At 36.7% G+C, this 22,759-nt stretch overlaps 1 protein-coding gene across 7 annotated transcripts in view; it reads right to left on the bottom strand.

Annotated features, from left to right (window-relative positions):
- Positions 1 to 22,759, bottom strand: part of FAT1 (FAT atypical cadherin 1) — a 107,271-nt gene that overhangs the window by 55,268 nt on the left and 29,244 nt on the right. For all 7 annotated transcript variants that reach the window (XR_005601861.1, XM_039551650.1, XM_039551649.1 and 4 more), the window contains exon 3: positions 14,276 to 14,590. Coding sequence is in view for 6 of the 7 variants with exons in the window: in XM_039551650.1 (XP_039407584.1) it covers positions 14,276 to 14,590 (315 nt within the window). In the remaining variant the exon portion in view is untranslated. The remainder of the gene's footprint in view (positions 1 to 14,275; positions 14,591 to 22,759) is intronic.

Here is a 22,759-nt window from a genome sequence, read left to right on the forward strand (position 1 = left end):
GAAGAAGTCTGTAAAACAACCAGTTTTGAAATCCTTGTTGTGAGGTGGGAAGAATGTGTTTATTGCTGAATGAAATAACAGCATGTATGGGAAACAGGTCACTGTGACAAACCATTCTATTTCAAACCTAAACTGACTCAGAGAATTGTTCCATATTCTTGCATTTTCCTCTGCCTCCTTTTATTCCCCCCACCCCGTCCCAACACTGACAGAAACAATAAGCTTCTATAAATTACATCACTATTATTTCACCTGAAATCAATGTCACTATGGCAAGATGGGTCAAGCATTCTTGAGAAATGCAAGTTTATAACAAACATTTCTAAGATAATGAGGAGGAAATGGTATCTCCAGTGAATTGGTGCAGTTTTTGTATTTAGTAATATTTAAAAACTTGCCTCATCAGAAACCTTTTCACAATAGCAGCTTAATAATTTAGAGAGTCTCTGGATAAATCTGCATTCAGATAAAACTTACTTCAGATTTCTATTCTAAATAGTAGCAAAACAAACATACAAAAATGCAACTACAGCATACAATTATGTAAATATAAATAAAACTGCTACATTTGGAACAGAAATTAGCACCAGAGATCAGATATTAGCAGGGATTTATTTCACCTCAGTTCCCAGCTACATCATATTACCTCTGTTTCTAAAAACTAGCACACCAACAGTTTTCATTCAATGCTGAAATGGTAGTATCTTTAAGAAAACACAGACTATTAGGTGGGCACTGTGTTAAGAATTATCTATTAGCTATCTTTATGGCATGGATGATATCAGTGATGAAAGAAGTGGCATCAGAAAAAGCGGTCTTTGCAAGGTGAGGAGGAAGGCTCAAAGTTTTTATCTTGCTCTGTATGCATCATGCATTCCCATGCATTTGTGCTTTCACAAATATCTACGCACTTTCCAACTGCACATTCAGCTTGACACGATGAAGATTCTGGAGCTGGGAGTTTGCCTGTTAGACATGGCTAGCCCCCACAATGAACCAAAAGACTCAAGCAGATGCCAAGTGTACTATGCTGCCTCCAGTGAGTTTGAACCGATCGGCTTAATTTGGATTAGCATACCACTATTTGAATTGCAGCATATGAAAAGAAATACAGTTTCTCTGATCTTTGAATGCATTGACACTGAAGAATTAAGGACATTAAGGAATTAAGAATACAGGAAGCAAAATACAGGAAGCAAAAAAATTTTTTTATCACTAACAGATACAAGACATAAACTAAATATCAGGGAGGCCATATTTGGTCAATGTGGTTTCTGTCCTCTGTGTTAAATATAAACCATAACTAACCAGTAGAAATGGTTTCTCTGGACTGCATCAATAAATTATAACTTAAACTCTCAGTAATGATTACTGCAACGTAGTCAATTATTATTTTAGCTCTTGTCTCCCCACTTCAACCCCAAACCCAACAAATTACTAGCGAATGTTAAAGGGTTTTCTTTTTTTTATTTTTAACATATTGTTGTACCTTATAGGTCTTAATATGCAAATAGGTCTAAGATTTGAAGGAAGTATGGATTTTAAATTTACATGTGGCTGTAATGGTGATCATGTTAACTACTGCATAACACAACTCAAAAGCACTGGGCAAATTACAGCAAATATTCTGTAAGTCGAAGACCAGTTACGTCTCTTCAAGTGATAGAGATACTGTCTCACTTCAAGGCAGGGTTTCCTACTAATCTTCCTCATTTAAGAAATAGTGTATTATATCCAATTCAAGACAGCTTTCCCTTCCAGACAGAGAAATATATCTCTTTTGTATGCTAGACTAAAGAAGTTCACTGGAATCAGCAGTTCCCTCCTCACAGAAGTACTGGGTATGATCAAGTCATGTCTTAGACATCTCTCATAATACAGTGAGCGTCAAGTCTCACTGTCTGAAAGAACTCTTATGACATCCTTTTAAACTGCTTCCAATATCTCAGCACTTTCCAAACTATGAGCAAAATGACTGATAGCACAATACTCCATGATTATTTCATCACTGACACAGGAAGACGATAATTTTTTTTTCAGTCTTCTTTCAACTGATTTCAAGTTAACTATGTTTTACACCTAACTTACCTTACAATCAATGACCATCAGAAAAGGCCCACACTTTCTTTCTAAACATGTTCACATAAGCTTTTTGGCAAGACTGTAGTCAAATCTTGTTTTCTACGCAAGCCAAAAAAAGGCTTCACAACCAAAACAAGTGAGCAGGTTAATAAAAACAGTAAAAATTAATAGCAGAGGGTTTGAAGAACAGATTCCAGCTTTGCAGCTGGCAAAAAATACACTCTGTGTCTTACTAGCCGTGTAATGAATGATGATGACTATAAGCTAGAAAGTGTAATATATCACCATTTTCATACATCACCATGAAGGCAGACTGCTGAGTTAAAAAAGAAACAAGATAGTGCCAACAAGCTATCATACTGGAAGCATATCATAAAGGAACTGAACTTTGGTTTATATAGTCTTAAAGATAATTCCTTAACAATTTCACTTGTTTTTCGTTCCTAAACTCTTCCTTGTTCTAAGCACCTTAATAACTCTCATTGAAACCAGCAACAGAATTGTCACCAGTAATTTTCTAATGCTGAAATAGGATTGTAAATATACGGTCCCGAAAGAAACTAGGAATCTCATTTAAAAGCACTTTAAATGGCTGCAAATCCCTCTTCTGCTAAAGTAGAACATGTAAAAGCAATCATTACTGTTCTTTCAATAAAGGCTACAAAAATGATACCATTTTTCAAGAAAAACTGAGAGCCTGGATTCCTCTTTCAATTCTCCTAGCCACATACTCGCTCCATTAGTTATGCTGTTGCTTGCTTGTTCTCTCTGGCCCCTTGAATTTTACTTTTTTTTTGCTATGCATTTGTTTAGGTAGAACAAAGACTAATTCTGCCTAGCAGAGCTCACAGCCTGTAGCTAGCAGGTTTTTCTGTGTAGTCTAAATGCACTTTTGGGGCTAAAGGACTCATTTTCCACTTCATACATAAACTTTCTGATCAGCTTAATTACAAAAATGAGTTACAACACCCTAGCTGTAGAAAAATTATAATGAAGACTTACTGCAGTACACTCTGATGAAATCACTGTTCCCTTTTTGTTAAGTATAGTATGATGGCACTCAACTAGTAGAGTCTTTCATAGTTTTGGTGCCTTTTCCCCTTCAATTCTCATATGCACCAGTTCAAGCAAAAGCCAACAGGACACTCCCACAGTGTACTGTACCTAAGTACAGTCCAGACTGAAAAAACACATTAAGAACTATGCACTCTATTTGCTCTTCAGATCACCTTTCCTTTTTACTTATGTACTTCCTTATTCCTGTTTCAGATGCTGGTGCATATGCTCTGGATTTCATCCACAAAAACCACCATTGGCACATTTGTCCCAGATGAATACTTCTTGCCTTCTGAATGGTACTCCATGAAAAGTCAAGCAATAATTGAGATCTCAGTCCTACCCAAGTCAGGACTGCATCAAACAAGGGATAACACCCTGTCCATAAGGGTGTATTTGTGTGATACATTTATTGAAGTACAATAATATCACAGAATATGCTGAGTTGGAAGGAACACACAAAGATCATCAAGTCAAGCTCAGTGTTTATCAGCTTGTTGCCTGTTACCAGAACAGACTGTAAGCTTTGTATATAGGATCAAAAAGTAGATTACTTCGTCCTATGGCTAATATTTCATACCACCAGGCACCATGTTTATCTGTAACCAGGCAATTTAACTACTCAGTCCTACTATTACTATAATGTGTAAGTACAAGGTGCACATCTGAAGTTGAGTCACTTACCTGAACTATTTTAACAGCATCCTGGAATCTGCTGAGCAGAACACTCATTAATCATATTTGTGATTTGAGCATAAGGCAGACAAGCAACGCACCGAAGATTATTTATGTACAGCATAAGGAAGAAAAAATAATTTACATAAACAGCTAAGCCATTCAATCCGACAAACACTGTAGAACTTCAATTTCAGCTAGATTTCAAATGAAGTGTAAAATCAGTGTTTAGTGATCATATCATTGTAGAAAATCCCACAAATGTTTTTAATAAAGCAAAACCACGTCATTTTGTATATTATAATTAGTCACTGACTACATTATTTTTAGTCTGGATTTATTAAGACAGGGTTATTAACATCTTTTGCAGTAATTTTTTAGTAGTAAAATTATTTGGGAAATAATGAAAATAACTATATAAATAACAACAAACATAGCTACATTAAAAAAATAAACGTATGTCTATGATCCTGCATTCTGAGTGCTTGAAAGCATTTACGGTAAGTCCAGTTTCACTGTCATTCATATTCTTTTGCTAGTTTCTGTCATAAAAAAGATAAAACTCAGAACTGTAAGTCAAAAGCAGTATAAGATAAAAATCACAAAAAAAAAGTATTTAATAAATAATAGCAAATAGATAAAATAATTTTGAATGAAAGATTAAATAACAAAACCCGTGTATGGTTATTTTAAGGAAACTAGTAAGTGATGATACATTTCCTCTAGAATGAACTTTGATCTTACTATCAACAGAACACTATAAATTTTTGTTACATCTTTGCTTACTTCGTGAAAGCACTCTTGCCTTCAAAAGCCACACCAATTCAAAGTGCCTTCAGTAATTAACTCTAAGTTACCTAATGTCCATCACTCACTTTTTTCATCTCATTGTGAGATACACCTTTATTACAGAATTATTACCATATTATTATTACCATTAGTACAGAATTACTACCATAAAATCAAACATCATCTTGCAAGACCGTTTTAAACCTGACATAATCTTACTTTATTTATAGTGCTCTGAACTCCCTATATATTTGAACCCTAAAATAATAATTTCTAAGTGAGAATTTGCAGATTTATACAATGCTGCTGCCTCTCCCCCTTTTTTTCTTTTGTTTTCAATTTTATGTTATTTCTGACATTTACAATATAGAATGTACTCGAATAAGTGTGCTGCAGTCTTATCTGCTGATTTAAAGGGAACTGCTTTTGTAACTGAACCATACATATAAAGAACATCATGCAATGTTCATAACAGGGATGATCAGGTAAACTGCTGCCAAAGATCTTGTCTTGCTCTCAGCTAGCAGCTTTTCACATGGGCACATAGTGATGGGACGGGGGAGAGTAGTTTTAATCTGAAAGAGGGAAGATTTAGATTAGATGTTAGAAAGAAATTCTTTACTCAGAGGGTGGTGAAGAACAGGAACAGGTTGCCCAGAGAAGTTGTGGATGCCCCATTCCTGGAAGTGCTTAAGACCGCATTGAATGGGTCCCCATAGCAATCTGATCTAGTGGGTGGCGTTCCTGCCCATGGCAGGGGAGTTAGAACCAGATGAGCTTTAAGGTCTCTTCCAACCCAAGCCTTTATTTCCATGACTGCTGCATCAGAATATGGTAATATTGAAAGAGAACTTCATTTTCTTTTACTCTTAGTTTACAACAGAGATCATTCAGAGCATGACCTGAAGTTTTATGTAGTTCCAGGGACATGTAAAGGAAAAGAAAAGGACTTCTGTGCTTCCCACTTATTTTCCCCAAATTTTTCTTTTTCCAAAGATACGTAAGAGAACAAATAAAATAATTTTAAAAAGCCCCACCACCACCATCACTTAAGATGTAAAAGAAGTGCTCTCTACATACTTTCAAATAATTTTTAAAATAGCTGCCTCTGTTATAGCAAAATTTCTATATTTTCAAATGCTAAATCCCTAAATAGTGTAGTGAGTAGATACGAAAATATTATTAGAAATTCCAGATATGAACTTGTTTTCCCTGTTACAAAAAGGAACAGTAGTCTGATAGCACTTCAAGTGCTTTTAAAAAGGAAAATTGAAGTAGCTTCTTGCAGAATTAAACTCTTTTTACAAACATTTGGGCTAATTCTGGTCACATTTTCAGTAAAAAAAAAAATCTCTTTGTAGCAGGTTCAATTTGTAAACCGGGCGGAAACACCAATTAAGTGTAGTGGTTTGGTTTGAAATATCCATTACTTACTTATTTTGCTTCTGTGAGAAGAATTAGGAGAAAGCAAAGCAGGCACAAAACTTAAAAGAATATAAAGAAGTTTATTAACAGAACTAAAAGAAAGAAAAAAAAAAAAGAGTCAGACTAAACCTTCAGAACACTTCTCTTCCTCTCACCTTTCTCCCTTCTCCCACTGACAACATAAAAAGACAACCCTTGAGATTTTTTCAGTCAGTTTACCACCTCTATAATAATCTTTTTCAGTTCACTTAGGGAGAGGAGTCCCTCTTACTCATGCTATGGAGATCTCTCCACAAGAAACTCTCTCATGGCTTCAATGTCACAGTGAGACAGCCGCCCGGGTTGGTTCTCTGCTCGCATGTGAAAGTCCCTTCGCTCGACTTACAGCTTTCCCCACAACTGCTTTCAAGGGTCCAATCTTGAGCTACTGGGGTACCATTTTGAGCTGCTCAGAAACAAAGGTTCTCTTCACCCATATCTGGGAGCATCTTCATCTCTATGAACAGAGGACCTCCTCCTCCCTGGGAGCAAAGGTCGTCATAATTTTCATCTCTCTGGTCAAGCTTCTTATCAAATCACAGCTACTTCAGCATTTGCTTGTTTCAGCACAGGTACTTTTGCTCATGGTTGCCGTTTGAACACTCCACCCCTCATGCTTCATGAAATTACAACAGGTATTCTGATGTATCATAGTCCAGCACCATAGCTATACAACAGAATTTCAGCTTCTAGGTTTGAAGCATCTCCTCTTTCTCCTCTCTCGGGGTTTTAGCTCTTCCTTCTTCACTAACTTTGGTGTCTTTTATGGTGTTTTTCTCACATGCCTTCACCTTTCCTCTTCCTCTGACTCGGGAGAGGATTGATGTCTGCAGGCTTCATCTGTTCCGGAGAATCTTACAGCACTAAGAGTTAATCTCACCCGGGCCTTGCAGCTGGAATTCGCCTTTTGCTGTTGGTCACCTAATTTCTGCCGGGTGGTGGCCGGAGCTCGTTTCGGTGCAGCATTTTATCTCAGCAGCCGCACTGGGAAGGGCTGGCCGAGCGCGGGGCCGCCCGCACGGAGCAGGGCCGCGGATGGAACAGGGCTGCACGGCTCCGGGGTGGCTGTCTCCTGGCCAGCCCGGCCTGCACTGAGGGGGCTGTGCCGGGTGTCCAGCGAGCAGGAGCGGCTGAGATCTCAGCCAATCCATGCTGTGGCTGACCCGGCTGGGCCCGGCCCGGCTCTGCTGGGCCATGCTGCAGGCCCCCCCAGTTACCTGTCCAAAAGCCAGAAGCAAGAGAGCTTTCCCAGGGTTCGTTCATTCTTAAATGTGGATCACAGAGGCGTGTCAAGCTTCTTAAGTGGTTTAAAAAAGTTGCCAATATTCAAACTAGCCAGTTGATTGGTTCTGTCAGGTCTAGAGGAAGCTGTAAGCACCTCTTTGCAAGAGAATCACTCCCGTGGCTGATGGAGCCCTCTTTAACTAAAAACCCAAACTATGCAAACCATGACACTGTTCTAGAGACAGTATAATCAAATGCTTTAATTTCGCTGCATGTTACAGGTAAACACTTGAGCACATGGAGGCTGCTACATACACTTCAAGCTGTGTGACATAAGTGAACAATAACTGAGCCTGGCACTGCTTACCAGCTACATAAGTTACATGAAAAAATTCAGCATTTTGATCTTTATTTAATTTTAAATCACATAATTGTGCAATATACTAGCACTGGTCTTATTTGAGCTCCAAAGTATTACGTCAATTGGGATTAAAACCCACAAGTAGTTAAAGAACAAAGATTTCTTTTGTTAAAATGAAGCCAATACTACTCTGCGGTCACTGGCCCTTCATTTCCTCACCAAGTAATTCTCCAGTGTTATTGGAAACCCATGGAAGTTGTTTGCAGCTGTACCCATTTCCCATTTCACTTCAGTCTCCAAATCAGACAGATACACACACACACACACACTGCTTTAAAGGTTACTGTGTAAAATGCACAGGATACAGTTATGTTCTGAAACAGGCAATTGCTCAAAGCGTCTGCTGAATTCCGCAATTAATATCCTTATCTAAATGGACTACCTCCAACACCATAGGATTACTAATTTCCTCAAAGGTATGTCCATAACATTTTCATAATAATACCAAAGCGCTTCGTATATAAATTAATATATCTTTACAACACTCCCAAGTAATTAGGTCATGCAATTATTCTGTTTTACACCTGCAAAACCTAAGTGTGGGAAAATTAACAACTCAAAACTAATTTTGGCATTCTCCTGTCCAGGTTGTGAACCCCAAGTCTAGTTTTGAGAAGTGTGCATCATTTTCATACCAAGTTCCATTAAAAGCATAGAAAGCTATACTTTTGCAATCAGCATTTCTGCCAATCTGACACAAAATTGTTATATGGAGCAATATCAGGTACCTCTCTTCCTCATTTGCTATTACTGTTTTAAAGTTCTGAAGTAAAGCATGACTTCTCAAGAAAGTGATTTATGCTACCCAGCCCTAATTGCCTCCCCAAGCCAAATCTGGTTGGTACAACAAATGTAACAGAAGTCCTGGGGAAGGGAAAAGAAGTAAACCAATTGGGCAAAAGATCAGAAATATTTCTAGCCTGAATATATGGGCAAGGTAATATGAAAGGAGTATAAGGGCCCTATATGGATACCTGGTTAGGATTCCATTTTCTTGCCCAGTAATACTAAGGAGAGCTGGAACTCTTTTCACTATGCAAATGCAGATTTTGCCATTCTAGCGTGCACACTGCCACAAAGCAGTATAACCTTCTTTCAGGCACCTTAACTCACCAATTTTATTCATACAAAGCCTGTAACACTGAGCAGTAGCCATATTTAAAAAGCATGGCACGGCAAAACTATCCATACGGAAACTAATACAGAGTTCAGGGAATTCAGTGAGCTTTTTTTGTTTAGAGGGAGTTCAGCCTAATGCCTCCAGATCTACAGCAATTAAGGAAGTCCTCCCTAGCTCTTCAATTTCCATGTTTTACATATGACTCGCTGAGTTGTTATTTTTATTCACTTGAAAGTTAATACCTTTCTTCCAATTTCACATGATGTTTGTCATCCCACAATTTAAAAAGTAAAGCTAGAAGAAAAGTACAAAACAGGAAACAATGATAAGAAAAGAATTTGGTTGACAATGTCATTCTGGGGAACTGGAAGCACACATTTTAAATTGGGGAGCTAGTTTGCAAACAAACCTTACAATTCTTACTGGGTGCAACAAAAAGCTCATATTTCATGCATGTCCTATGTTCCTCAGACAGAAAGAAATTACATGGTTTGATTGAAAACTTTTAGAAAAATCAATACAATAACTCTTTTGCATAGGCACTAACAAATCCATTTCTAAATATATAATTTCTAAATCCAAATAGATTAGAAATTATAAAATCGTAATTTATCAACTCATAAATGTACACATATATACAATGGTATCATCACCTATTACTAGTAGATGTCATACTAATTACCTGTTCCACTTCTCTAAGAAAGCAATCCTGCTATCAAGTATCATGCTTCCAACACTTCTCAAAAGCAAAAAAGCAAATTAAGATATTGTAATATGAAAAGCACAAAGATGAGGAAAAATATATATTTTTCTACTCAATATGACTGTGTTCATGTCAATAGAAACATTCAGTAGTTTATTCCAAACATTAAAATAATCAATTGTATTTTGTAAATACAGCCATGGAGTTTACATCAATGATACGTAAAAACTTCTCAGTTCTGCAAGTACCCAAATAGCTCACAAGCAAATAAACCACACCTGCAAGAAACGGAAATAGTACTAGACTACTATTATATGTACGCCATATGTATTACATGTGCTTATATAAGCATTGTATATGTATTTTGAGCTCCAAGGTACAAATCCCAGAACTTGTTTACTGCTATATAATCCTTTGCCTTATACGAATGTTGCTAAACGTGCAGATCTTTTCTGATCCTCAGTGCACTAGCTCTAGTGTTAAGTGCTGAGAATTAACCACAGAGTCCCAGGACGCGTGTTCAGAACAGCTTTCAAATCGCGCAACTTCAACTCTTTCCATCTAAATGTATTAACATGAGTTGAAATGCTTCCACTTTGTCAATTACTTCTGTATTTAATTACAAGCTATTTTGCAAGAAGTTAAGCAGATACAAAGTAGTTATTATAACTTACATGTTTTTCTACAGTTGTGTTCAGATTGAGCATGAAAGTTGTGGAATTAAGTCTTTGTTCTCATTCTTTCTGGCATATAATATTATAACTATTTTTATTCTACCTGGATAGTTCATATATACAGCACTTTCTTCTCATTACATGGAAACTCCAAAGATAAATAAAATTTGCTTTCTTGAAAGACCAAACATATGTGAAAAGATTAAAAAATGTCCTGTGATGTACTGATATATCCTGCTCCAAGAAGTGAAATAGCATGCAAAGAAAAACTTAGCAGTGTTTCCTTAAGTTATTTTATAATTAATTGAAATATAGAAGACGCTTTTAAGTCTCAGTGAAGATTTACTGAAGGGGATACTTGGAAACAGATAGCAGTAAGAAGCATGCAGATACTACTTAAGCCAGTAGCATTTCTGAGAAACAGACCAGTTAGTCAGTAGTTCTTGTCATGAAAAGAAAACTCTTCTTTTTGTGAAAGACGAACTATATCCTAACACGGGTCCATGTCAGAGTTTGTAAAAACTCAGGATTATTGCATTAAGACACAGACATCTTAGTCTGGAGTCCACAAAATTCTAGAAATGCATTAGCTACATCAGGAAAATAGAATGCAGTGTTTCACTTGATAGAGGTTACATGTAGGTTGTTCCTATTTATAATCTGCCTTACTACTATGTATGGGAATTCTAGCTGTGGACAACAATACCATAGCAATAAATTTTATAAAGAGAAAGAAAACAATGGATCCTTGACCTGGAGAAGAGATAATAACACATTACCACCTGAAATATTTTTAACACTCACCACATATTTTAAGCATCCCAACACTAGCTTTTAGTTGACTTCAACTGAATGCCATTACAGTCCTCAACTCACCTCCGGGGATGCACAACAGCACACACTTAACTCATACTGTTGCTTTCAATGTTACAACAGGATACAGTTAAAAAGACTTGATTCGTATTCCAGCACTATCTCCCCTGTGATTGGAAGGGAAACCTGAGGCCCTGAAGGTTTCTCTTCCTTGGACAAACACCTTATAGTGCGGTAACTTCACAAGGTATAACAAGGATAATATATGCACATAAGCAAACAAGACAGGACTTGATCTCTCCAATTCTAGTCAAATGTACTCTTCAGCTGAGCCCTATTTTAATTAATCAGGGAAGAAAAAATACACTCTGTTATAACTAGAACAATAATCAGTGTCTTTTGAAGTGTTTTATCAACTCCTTAACGCATCAATTCTATTGAAAATGCTTTCACACCAAATAAGATCTGTTCAGATTAAATGTCTTCAATACCTAATAAACAGAAGAGAGACTTGAGAAGTTATGAACCTGATAACCTCAATCAAAACTCGACCACTACGTTAGTGACCACTGCAGATTGACAATTTCAAACTGGTCATGTACAGGATAGGCAGCATGGCCCATTAGAGCACATGAAATTCAGGGTCCTATTTAAGGAAGGCAGTATATATGAGTTAGCTTTTTAATACCCATTGAACTTACCTGAGTACACTCTGGGAACAAGTTTCCCTTCTCTCTTCTGCCTACCTTTTCCCTTTCCATCCTCATTACATTTGTGTGTCTAGAAGCATGTCTATCTAGCATTACATTTAACAGTAATAGATACCAGTGAAGGGTGATATGAATGGCACATGATAGGTAAATACCTAAGCCTGGGCCTTTAATTATATTGGGGGAAAAAAGTGATTTTCTTCTGCTGAATGTAAACCAGAGGGAGATTCTTTTCTTCTCAGTGCTTGCATTCTGATAATATAATGATTAATTATTTCCAGTTGCCCTTTCGGCTTTTTTTTTTTTTGACACCAAGCAGAGAAGGACTGCGGATGGCAGTCTTCCTTCTACAGTATGCATGCTGCAATAAAGGCAGGTAAGAAACTCTCTTGACAGAAAATCTTTATTACTTTTCTATTAAGTGTTCCTTATCATTTCACCATCTAGTGTGTTGAGCTCTCTCAAGGTCCCCTTCTAACATAAATGAGATCACAGGAAGCTGTGGACGTGGAAAACTGCAAACTCTGGCTGAAGACAAGTCACAATGTCCCAGTGCCCTAATTTTGCTACCTATTAAGTAGGAATAAAAATATTTCTTTATGTCAAAACTTCGGCAAGGGAGGTACAGAAGTGTCGTTTTTCAAAACACAGTTTGGACAATGCCACCTGATGATACAGGGAGCAGAAAGGGATAGGAAAAGAACAGAAGAAAGAGGAAGAGAAAATGACCTGCAGGAATATTTAAGGAAACAACAAACAAAAATAACTGGCCAATTATACAGTAATGATGAAATGAATGGAGGTAGAATTTATATTCCCTTGCAATTTGAATACTGCAGTCACTCACTTCTTTCCACCCAACTCACAGGCAATTTTATTTCTATTTTTATCAGTATTATATTGAGACAACAAGAAATATCAAAGTGGCAGGCAAAAGTACTTTTCAAAATCAGAAAGGGCAAGGAAGTAGATAAAAAGGCAGATTTTTTTTTCCTTTTACATCATGTAAAATGAGGGAAAGCAGAGACATAGAGAAAACCAAATAGAAATAAAGTCTACAAACACTTTCTGCATTCACTTTACAAGACTGTGGTTGAATTTTTCTTGTTTTACTTGTCAGGCTGCCTTTTCTCTAAACCCAACATTTTGTAAATACAGTGTTTAGATACACTCTTTAACTATACTGTCTTCTGTTGGTATAGCTAGTTCAGATGTCCCTCTTAGCAGTATTTTTACAAATGCAGCACATGCTGACAAAGAAGTTAGTGTCAGAAATAACCCAAATAACATACCTGTGTTTGTACTCAGAGCTTTGCTGACACAGCAATTACAATTGATAAAGCACACAAGTCTTTTATACCCTGAGCTGAAATAACTACAAAACAAAATGAAGGCCATAGCCTTCAAAACATTTTTTTTCACTCCATTTTTGCTCCTTTAAGTCTCCTGAAATTGCTTCAACAAATGAGCAAGAGCTAAATTAATAAAGCTTCTACTGCTCCCTTGTACTTACTGGATTTGTAATAGATAAATGTCATTCACTATACCTCTGCAGGACATCTAGTCTAAAAATCTCTGAATAGTGGGCAAAAAAATCTGGTTGAGTGAATCAGAAGCATCTCTCATAATTTTTACTGTGAAATAATACCTAAACACAACATAAAAAGCTAAACTGGGCACAACCCAGCAAAATATTATTGAAATAAAACCAAGCTTTTCCTCAGGAATAATCTGTGGGAAAAACATCCAGTATATGTCTTATTTTCTCTACATTCAGAAGCAAGGGATGGTAGGCAATCCTTAAAATGTTTTCAGAATTACTGGGTAGCTTCAGACTGGTTATTTTGTTTCCTGTCTCTCTGTCCTACACACCTTTCAGTATCTGCAATTCAGTTCCTAAAAGGTTACCTGCTCCTTGTATTTTTACTCCCCTGTTAAAACCTCAGTATTTTTTTCTGAAGCTTTCAAAATAACCAGTGAACTCTTTCTTTCCAATGCATAAAAGCCATACCTGAAAATAATCCTCCAGATTATGTATTTCTAGCAGTAGCAGTAGTTAATTACAAAGAAAGTCTCTTCTGACTGTGGGACAAGTGAGTCTGCAGATAATAAATGCTTCTGCCCCCAACAACAAAAAAAATTTAAAACAAGGCCTGGCATAAAAACTACACATGAAACTTTGAAGACTGCTAAAAACAACTGGGATGAAACTAAACTAAAATACGTTTTTTTACTGGGTACTTACTGCACTATAAAAATGCATGGACGTTGACCAGTCTAGAGTGGAGCTACTCAGAAGTAAGCCTTCACAAGATATGCCTGATGTAGACATCTAGTACTTTGAACCAAGTGTTTCTCAAATCTTTTTCTACATGTTTGTATAACTTACTAATATTGACACAGCCCAAGACACCAGGTTAACTCCAGCTATTGTGAAAGCATGTTTTCAATGTTAAACAAAGATTTTGATTTCACCTGGTTTATGCATTTATGCAAATACATTAGTTTATTAATACATAAAATAAAACACTGTGTTGTACTTACCAGTTTTGGGGTTTATTGAGAAGAATCCCTGCGGATTTCCACTTGTTATCTTGTAGGTTAATTTTTCGCTTGAGCTCGAATCTGGATCAAATGCCTCAATCTGAACAACAGATACATCTTTAGGCGAGTTTTCCATGACCTCTGGGTAATAAACTGGTTCTGTGGTCTGAGGAGCATTATCATTAACATCCCCAACTTCTATGTAGATTTCAATGAAAGATGATAAAGGCACAATGCCCTGGTCTGTTGCATAAACAGTAAGCCAGTAATGTGAAGTAGTCTCACGATCCAGGTGATCTGCAGTCTCAATAACACCTGTTCAACAGGAAGAAAGAGAAATCGAAAATGCTCAGTAAGTATGCAGAAATGTGTAAAAATACAGTAAGCAACAAGTTTAAATAAATTAATAAATCAAAATGAATACAAGTTTAAAATAACCAACACTGATTCTAAAACGTGTGCTAATATACACACACAAACATATTAAGGCTAACCTGAAGCCGCAAAAAATAAAATTACCATAACAGTTTTCAGCAATTATGCATCACACATTAAAACAATATACTACTTGATTTCCTTCCAACATCTTTTGAAATATACATCAGACCAGTTAGCACTATTCATAAAATTGGTTTTGCCTAAAAGATTAAATCAAATGTGTAATTCACAATCTTTTGGGATTTGAATGACCCTCTTTACTCCTTACAGTAAATTTTATACCATATTAAACTATCTGGTTTAGATGCCAAACTCTTGAGCTCTTTACTATTATTCATATTAATGAGCAACTACTTAAATGTTTTTATCTCCATGCCCAAATGAATTATTTGATTAAACTTTCTTAATGTCCTGATTTATGTTCACACAGAAATGTCACAGAAAAGAAAACAAAAGTTATACATAAGCCAACCTTTGCAGCATTAGGACTAACCAATGGCTGCCATTACTCTGGAAATGGAAGACAGAAAAAAAAAGGGGCAAAAATCTGCTCAACCTTACAAACATAAAATGAATTACAAAAAAAAGGAACAACTACACAATTCACAAACTTAATAAAAAGCTGTCTGCTATGCATACAGGAGATTGTCTAAGCCAGAACTGATTAAAGAATTTACCCAGCAAGAAGAAATACAATTTTATTTTTATAAGCAGCTTACTCTACAGGTACAGCCATATTATGCATGTGTTAAAAGGGTATGTGGTATGGTGTAAACCATAACATGGGGGATGAATATTAAATAGATTCATGGAGCCATGGCACAATAAAAGCTCACCCCTTTCCTCTTCCTGATCCAGTCACTCCTACAGGGTGCCTGATGTGAGAGATTTTCTGAATAGAACTTAAAATCAACCTGTTACATGTCAGGATGAGGGACAGCACAAGCCCTTAGAGCCATTTCAGTGGAAATTTTGAAGGGCTTTGTCACGGATCTTACTATTTGTTATACACTCAACACACCAGGCTTAATCAGGATCGGAGCCAAGATGAGTCAAACTATCACCATGACAGCCAGTTTTGAACTCTGGATAAAGCTACATAATGTGACTATGCATGATGTGGCACTCCTTCTGAGCTCATTTACTGCACAGAGATATATGTATGTGTATATACATACATATACACACCATCAGTGAATAAATAAATATGCCACTACTTTCACAGGAATTCTTCAGGAAACAAATTAACTCCAAGTATTGTGTCCTTTCAATACAGACATGTTTTTTTAATACATTATACTGACTGAGCAAAATATTAAGGAATTACTTATTTATTCATTACTTTCTTTGCCTTGTGAGAAGCTGCGTAAAGGTCTGACCACGACAGTTTAACATTTTAAGATGTCAATAAGATCACTTCAGAAGGGCTGGAGGGGATTGAAACTGATGCTTAGACCTGCAAATTCCCATATATAGCATTTCAACCAACATGGCATTTCAGAACTACCACCAGATGTCAGTGTGGAAATTGGTTTAATATAGCGTCAAAGGCTGCAGAACTGGGATAAAAAGGAGGGGCGCTGCAATTTCAAAATATACATGCAGTCTGCAAAGTTTTCCTGAAAGTAAACTACTGGCTTTATAATTTCCCTTTTTTTTTTTTTTTTTTTTGCATAACAACATCATCAACAACTTAGTTCAGGTGTTAATTAATACATTGTTAATTTCACATTTCCAGTTCCTCTGCCTCAGAATTTATATTTTGTTTGATGACAGTTTTACCATTAAAACAAAAAAAGTAATACTATCCAGTAGTCATTGGATTTGTTCACTGGTTACCTGAGTAGTTTCTGCACAAATTTGCTCTTAAAAACGAACACAGCCTTGAGCACTCAGTTACTCGGATTCTGCTTTGTAACTCATGGCACACTTTTTGCATGACTCTACTTCGGCCAGGAGACTTGCTTGAGAGTAAACAAATTTGTTACTCACTGTGGCCTCACTTCTAAATCTAAACACTGGATGTAGCATATAAGCACTTAATTCTGGGTAGACTCTATGTATGCCTTGGAAAGTTCTGTAAACTCTTCATGTCCTACCAAAGAGATGACTGGATCGTGTTAATTCCCTTTTAGCAAGGGTTCCAGCAATGCTGCTTTATTGCTTGTGATTAGTGCTGAAAAGTGCAACTGTTTCTATTTTACAACTCCCACTTTCTAAACAGTAGCTGCATCAGAAGTGGCAGATTAATTTTAACAGAGCCTTGACTGATTTTAAAGAAAGATAAAAATAGACTGTTGTTGGAAATGAAGCTCACTTCCTGCAATCTGCTCACCTAACATTTAGAAATTCTACCTCACTAGTTATCAAAGCCCTCAAGTAAAAAGATGACTGAACTTATTTTACTTTTGTAGTGTATCAGTTCTCAAATGCCCATTCCCTTAAGTCACATCTGTCACAAGGGATGAAGAGGAAAGAAGTACCACACCCAAAAAACAGCATCTCAAGAAGAAGTATGTGGAAAGACTTGGAGTATGATACAGCGCACATGGGCAACTTTGTCTTTTGGTTAATTTTTAATTTCAAATTAGATCTGCATATATAATATTACTTCTGTATATTTTACACAGACTTTGTAGAGTGTTCAATAAAAGGTTTAGAATCTGATGATCTGACCACTGGATGCATCATGTAACAGATTCCCCAATAGGATAGCTCTGGCTTTCAGATTGTCTCTGATTTTCTACAGGGCCACTCACACTCTAACCATGCATTAGTCAAAGTAATGCAAAATCTCTATTTGTCCATTTTTCTCATGTTTCTCACCCAACTGATCCTGAATTTTAGGGTGAACATTTTTTCTTTATGTGGCTTTTATAATTCCAATCTGAAATAGAAAGCATTCAGGAAAACAATTTTGTGATCAGTCAGCTATGCAAAACTGTCTACCTGTTCAACACTAATGAACAGGTTATTATTTCCTGAATGATTTTGGGCTTTTTTAAAGGCACAAAAGACAGTTTAAAATAGATGCAATAGACAGGTATGAGTATGCAAGTTGGGAAACCTGTATTTGTGGATGCCCTACCCCTGGAAGTGTTCAAGGCCAGCTTGGATAGGTCTTTAAACAACCTGATCTACTGAAAGGTGTCTCTGCCCATGGGCACAAAGCTGGAACTAGACGATCTTTAAGGTTGTTTCCAGCTCAAACTATTCTACAATTCCATGATTACTAGAGACAGGCATCACAGGTAAGTGGATTACTTTAACAATATAAAAAATGAAGACTTGAAATAACATTCCTCCATCGTTAAAGCTATGCAAAAGGAAACAGGAAGACAAGGAACAAAAATTTCCCTTCAGCCTTCACATATGAAGGAGAGGCCACCACACCTAGCTCTCCTCATCGCTCAAAGCTGCAGGCAACAGAAAGGGAAGGGATGACTGGTCTATTAATGTGACTCAGCTTTCTTCCTGATGTTTCAGCCCAGCAATAAAATGGAACAGATATACTAATCTAGCACGTGTTGGGGAAGGGGGGAGGGGACCAGGCTCTGACTATCAAAACTTGAATGTTTTCTGATTCTACATCAGCATTTATGTCACAGAATACAAAACTAAACGCACATAACTATATGAACTACTTCAGTTTTTTCTCTGCCCCTTCAATAGCCTGATCTTACATCAGTAATTACAAAACACCATCCTGTTGTCATTACTCTAGTTGAAATTGCTCCTGCTTCTGCCAGTTTAACACTAAATCTTTCCTGATTTTGCCTATGAGAACACTAGTAGCTTTGTTTTTAATTTCTATGCAACAATAATGAATAAAAATGCATGAAAACTTAGGTAGCCTGCTATACACCTTCTAAGGAACACAAGCTCAAAGAATTTAACTGATTACTTTTTTTTTTTTTACAGAGATAACAATCATTCTCCTACCAAATCACAGGTCTAGAACCAGTCCTTAAAGTACCGTTGGTCTGTGTGTCAATTTTCTGCTTTTGCAAATGTCGACTACAGTAGCCTATTTTACATGTTAGGGCAGCATAAGATTGTATGATGCCTGAAAGCCAGCGCTCAGCACTTCTGGAGTTCATAAATTCACTGGCTCATAATTCCAGTGGTTCTCAAGACAACAGAGAGAAAACTGATCAGAACTCCTATATCAAACAGAAATAATAAAAAAATCTAATAAGAGTTAATTTGTTTTAATCTTGCAAACATCTAGATCCATTAAGCATCAATAGGATGCTGATCATATCAGTTTCAACAGCATGTTTTGGCTCCTAGGAAGAATTTTTTCTTTTTCTTCAAGTGGTGCAAGGCACATTTAAGGAATACATTTTAAGTGCCTCTATTGTACCTTCAATGCTGTAAAAGCTCCATCTCTGCTCTAATTCTTCTCCCATTCACAGAAAATCTTAAATCAGCAGATTTCCCATCCATCCTCTATGCTAAGGCAGTTGGCTAATTTTGACTTTCATGAACCATTTGCTTTTTATGTAGCAAGACAAGTGGAGAAATCTACTAAAGAATCTTTAGCATGTATGGTAATCCCAAAAACTTACAAACATTATTATTCAAAACATACGGTGAAGTGAGGATTTCAAAATCATTTTTCACTTGACTGGCTGTGCAATCTTGCAGCCTTTCAGGTGATCAGGATAAAAAGAAATTCAGATTCAGTCACTAACCACCAGAGGGGAGCACAAAAGAGCTCTAAAGAAATGTTTCTCAGTCATCTGCAAGAGGACATCAGAACTGATTTTACAATATTCATAAGTCTGAAATTTTAGACTAGATATTGTTCCCACTTGATACAATAGGACTTTTCTATCAATTTCATTAAAGGAAGGCAAAAGTCCTAAGTGACTACTGTAGAACAGAATTTGGACAGAATTTAATGTGGAGGAACAGGATGGTTTATGAATATAGCAACTGAGGAAAAAGTTGAAACATTAACCCCACTCTCAACAAGAACCAACTCTTCCTCCAATTTCAATCCCACAACACAAATCACTATAACCAAAGCCACTCTTAAAACAAAAATACGCAAAAAATACACCTCAAACCTGACACTCTTACATATGCCAATTCTATCTAATTAACAAACGCTCAAACTATAATACTCCCAATTCCCAGGGATGATCCTCCTTAAGTGTGCTTATCCATAAGAACTCTAATTAACAATATTAATGATTCTGTAATGGAAATCAAAACCTGCGATCATTTCTCAGCAAAGCATGAAAATGCAGTTTAGCAGAACTTGCCCCGGGAACGACATTTGAAACAAACTAAGAGAAATCCCTGGCCTGGAACATGATGCTTGAAATCTGATTACAAACTCAATTAATCTAATTTCTAATAAGTTGGGAAAATCAAAAAGCTTCTTCAGCTGCTTTAAAAGCCATTCAAGGGGCCACAGGGAAAGCAATATTTTACAAATTGCATGAACAAAAGTTTTGATCAAATGTGACCTTCAACAAACAACCATTTCAAATCAAAGTTTTAAAAGGCACTGGATTAAGCATGTTGTAAACATGGAGACATGCTGTCCCTCAATGGCACTAGACTTTCAGCACACCAATCCAGACTGAAACTCTCCTGAATTCTAAACAAACAGTAAGTCACTGCAGGGTAAACTATCACTAAGGCCTGCACACTCTTGAATTAGAGATAAAATTGCTCAGCACATACTGCAGTTTACTATGTGAATCTCTGCTACCTCAAGATAGGCAACATATTTTCCAGAAGTTATTATACGAACAAGGGTCCAAAGGACCCCACCTCCCACAAGTTTACTGGCCAGTTTTTCTGGGAAAATTTCTGCTTAACATTTTGTGAAACTTTGCTTAAGTTGTTGTTAAATAAAAAAAAGAGTCACATCAGCCTCACTTATTAGCGGTTTGGTTACCTCCCTAAGTCTTATTTAATAGAATACCATCATACGTTGATTTCTAATGTTATACAATTCAAAACAGACAGTTTTCAGCTTGTTACTAAACTCTTCACAATTGCATGGCCAGAAGAGGCCAGGAAAACAGAGATATTTTATAAAGCTGGTATTTTCCGCTTAACTTTTGATTTTTTGGCCAGCTCATTTTATTTAAAATAGCATCTATTCTAACCAATACTTTGTTAATGACAGTCCAGTTCTTCAGCCTATCCAGATCAAACACAAATGAACACTAATTACTTCCTATTCAACTCTTCTTATATGCTCTATTTTTCCTAGATTTTTTTCTTACATTATTACTTACCATGACATGATAAGCATTTTCCTGAGCTATATAAATACAGAGGCTATAGCAGAGAAGACAAGATTAAAAACCAAAAAAACCCAGCCCCCCACCCTTCAAAAACCTGCACCCACAAGAAACCAGGAAAGAGCATCTGGCACAGGAAAAGATGAAGTGCTTGTCTGCTTCTCAGCAGACCCCAGATGCCTTGAAGAGCAACACATCCATACTCTTTTGTCCTCCTTTTCCCCTTGAGTAACTTCTAGAGGCACAGTCAAATCAGGACAGTTGGCAAGTGCAACCCCGTGTGCTCCTATGTGTTACACATGGGAATTCTTTACTTGTTTTTTTTCCTCCACTTTATGATCCCTGTCAGAAATGCTAAGAAGGAAGGTGACTTGAAAAAAAGAGTGCATTTATTAATAGTTATGGTATCCGACCACACAAGATGAAACAGACTATAGCAGACTAGAGTGCATTATTTACAAGTACTACACCCATCTGTAATACGCAGTAAAAATTGTGATTTTATTACTAATTGTGGCCAGTGTCATAGCTCAGATTCTTTCCACTTTTACAGTAATTTAAAAAAAAAAAACCCTCTATCTGTGTTTCTGTTAAGTTAACTTCCTTCTGATAACTTCTGGAACTTCTGGCAACCACTATAATCTGACATTGGGAAATGCCTTGAAGCAGCAGTCACAACCCTACATACCATAAAGAGTTTTACAATTTGAAGGTTTTGAAACATGTAACCTATTGAACTCTGAAGAAAAAAATTACTCTTTCCCTGAGGCTGCTGTGCTACCGTAACTCAGGCCTCTACTAAGCACCAGTGTGTAAGGGACAACTAAACCTTAAGCCTTCCATGCTTCTAATAACATCCAATGCTAATGTCAATAGAATTTAATAGTATTTGATCACTCAAGTGTCATAAATAATCACTTAGTAAAACCAAAACAAAGACAGCACAATATCACTTTAATTTTACACAGACCAACTATCCTTAAGCACTGAAAATTTTACGTATGTCCTGCCACAGAGACAACAAACTAGTCAGTATCAGTACTAAAAACATCAGCTGAAAAGACCAAAATCTCCACCCTGGTAACTCCATGAAGCAATTCTTTCTAAAGAAAGAACAGAATGAGATTCCTCTTGCAAAAGTGAAATGTCAGCTCATCCACTCTATAAACACGGCAGAATGCCAAGAGAGGCACTGCACTCTAACTCCTGAAATACTAAAGACCTGTGGCATGCAGTGTGAACTTTTGAAAAGTATATACAATCTCTTCTTTTTAAAGAAGTATTACTTTTGACAAATAAGCTGAGCTGGAAAAGTTCCTTATTTTTATCGCATGTGCACTTTCACCAGGAAGCATTATGTGATTACGCCTCTATGGAACAAAGTGCAAAAGCCACCCAGAGAAATATGATTTGCTCTTCAGCTCCATAGCAATTTAAAGCTTATCACTGACAATGCAAGCTACTTGTATCAGACATCTTGCATCTGAAGATTCACACAGACTAAACAGTACAGTTTCAGAATATAAATAATCCTTGCTTGCAGCCCTGAAGGAGAGCAGAAAGTTTTAGCAACTATTGCTTGCCTTTGAATTACACATGAACAAGAGATGTTCACTGCTTTTCACTCTCCTCTTCCCCAGAAGTATTAATTAGGCAAAGATAGAAAGACTGTAACCTGGCAACAAACCATCAATACGGTGTTTTCCATACCTCAAAGAATTTGGGTGACTTGTCTGCAAACAAGTCTGAGGAATATGAATGTGCAAAACTAGTGATC

Source organism: Corvus cornix, chromosome 4, assembly GCF_000738735.6.
Source record: "Corvus cornix cornix isolate S_Up_H32 chromosome 4, ASM73873v5, whole genome shotgun sequence".
Lineage (NCBI taxonomy): Eukaryota > Metazoa > Chordata > Aves > Passeriformes > Corvidae > Corvus > Corvus cornix.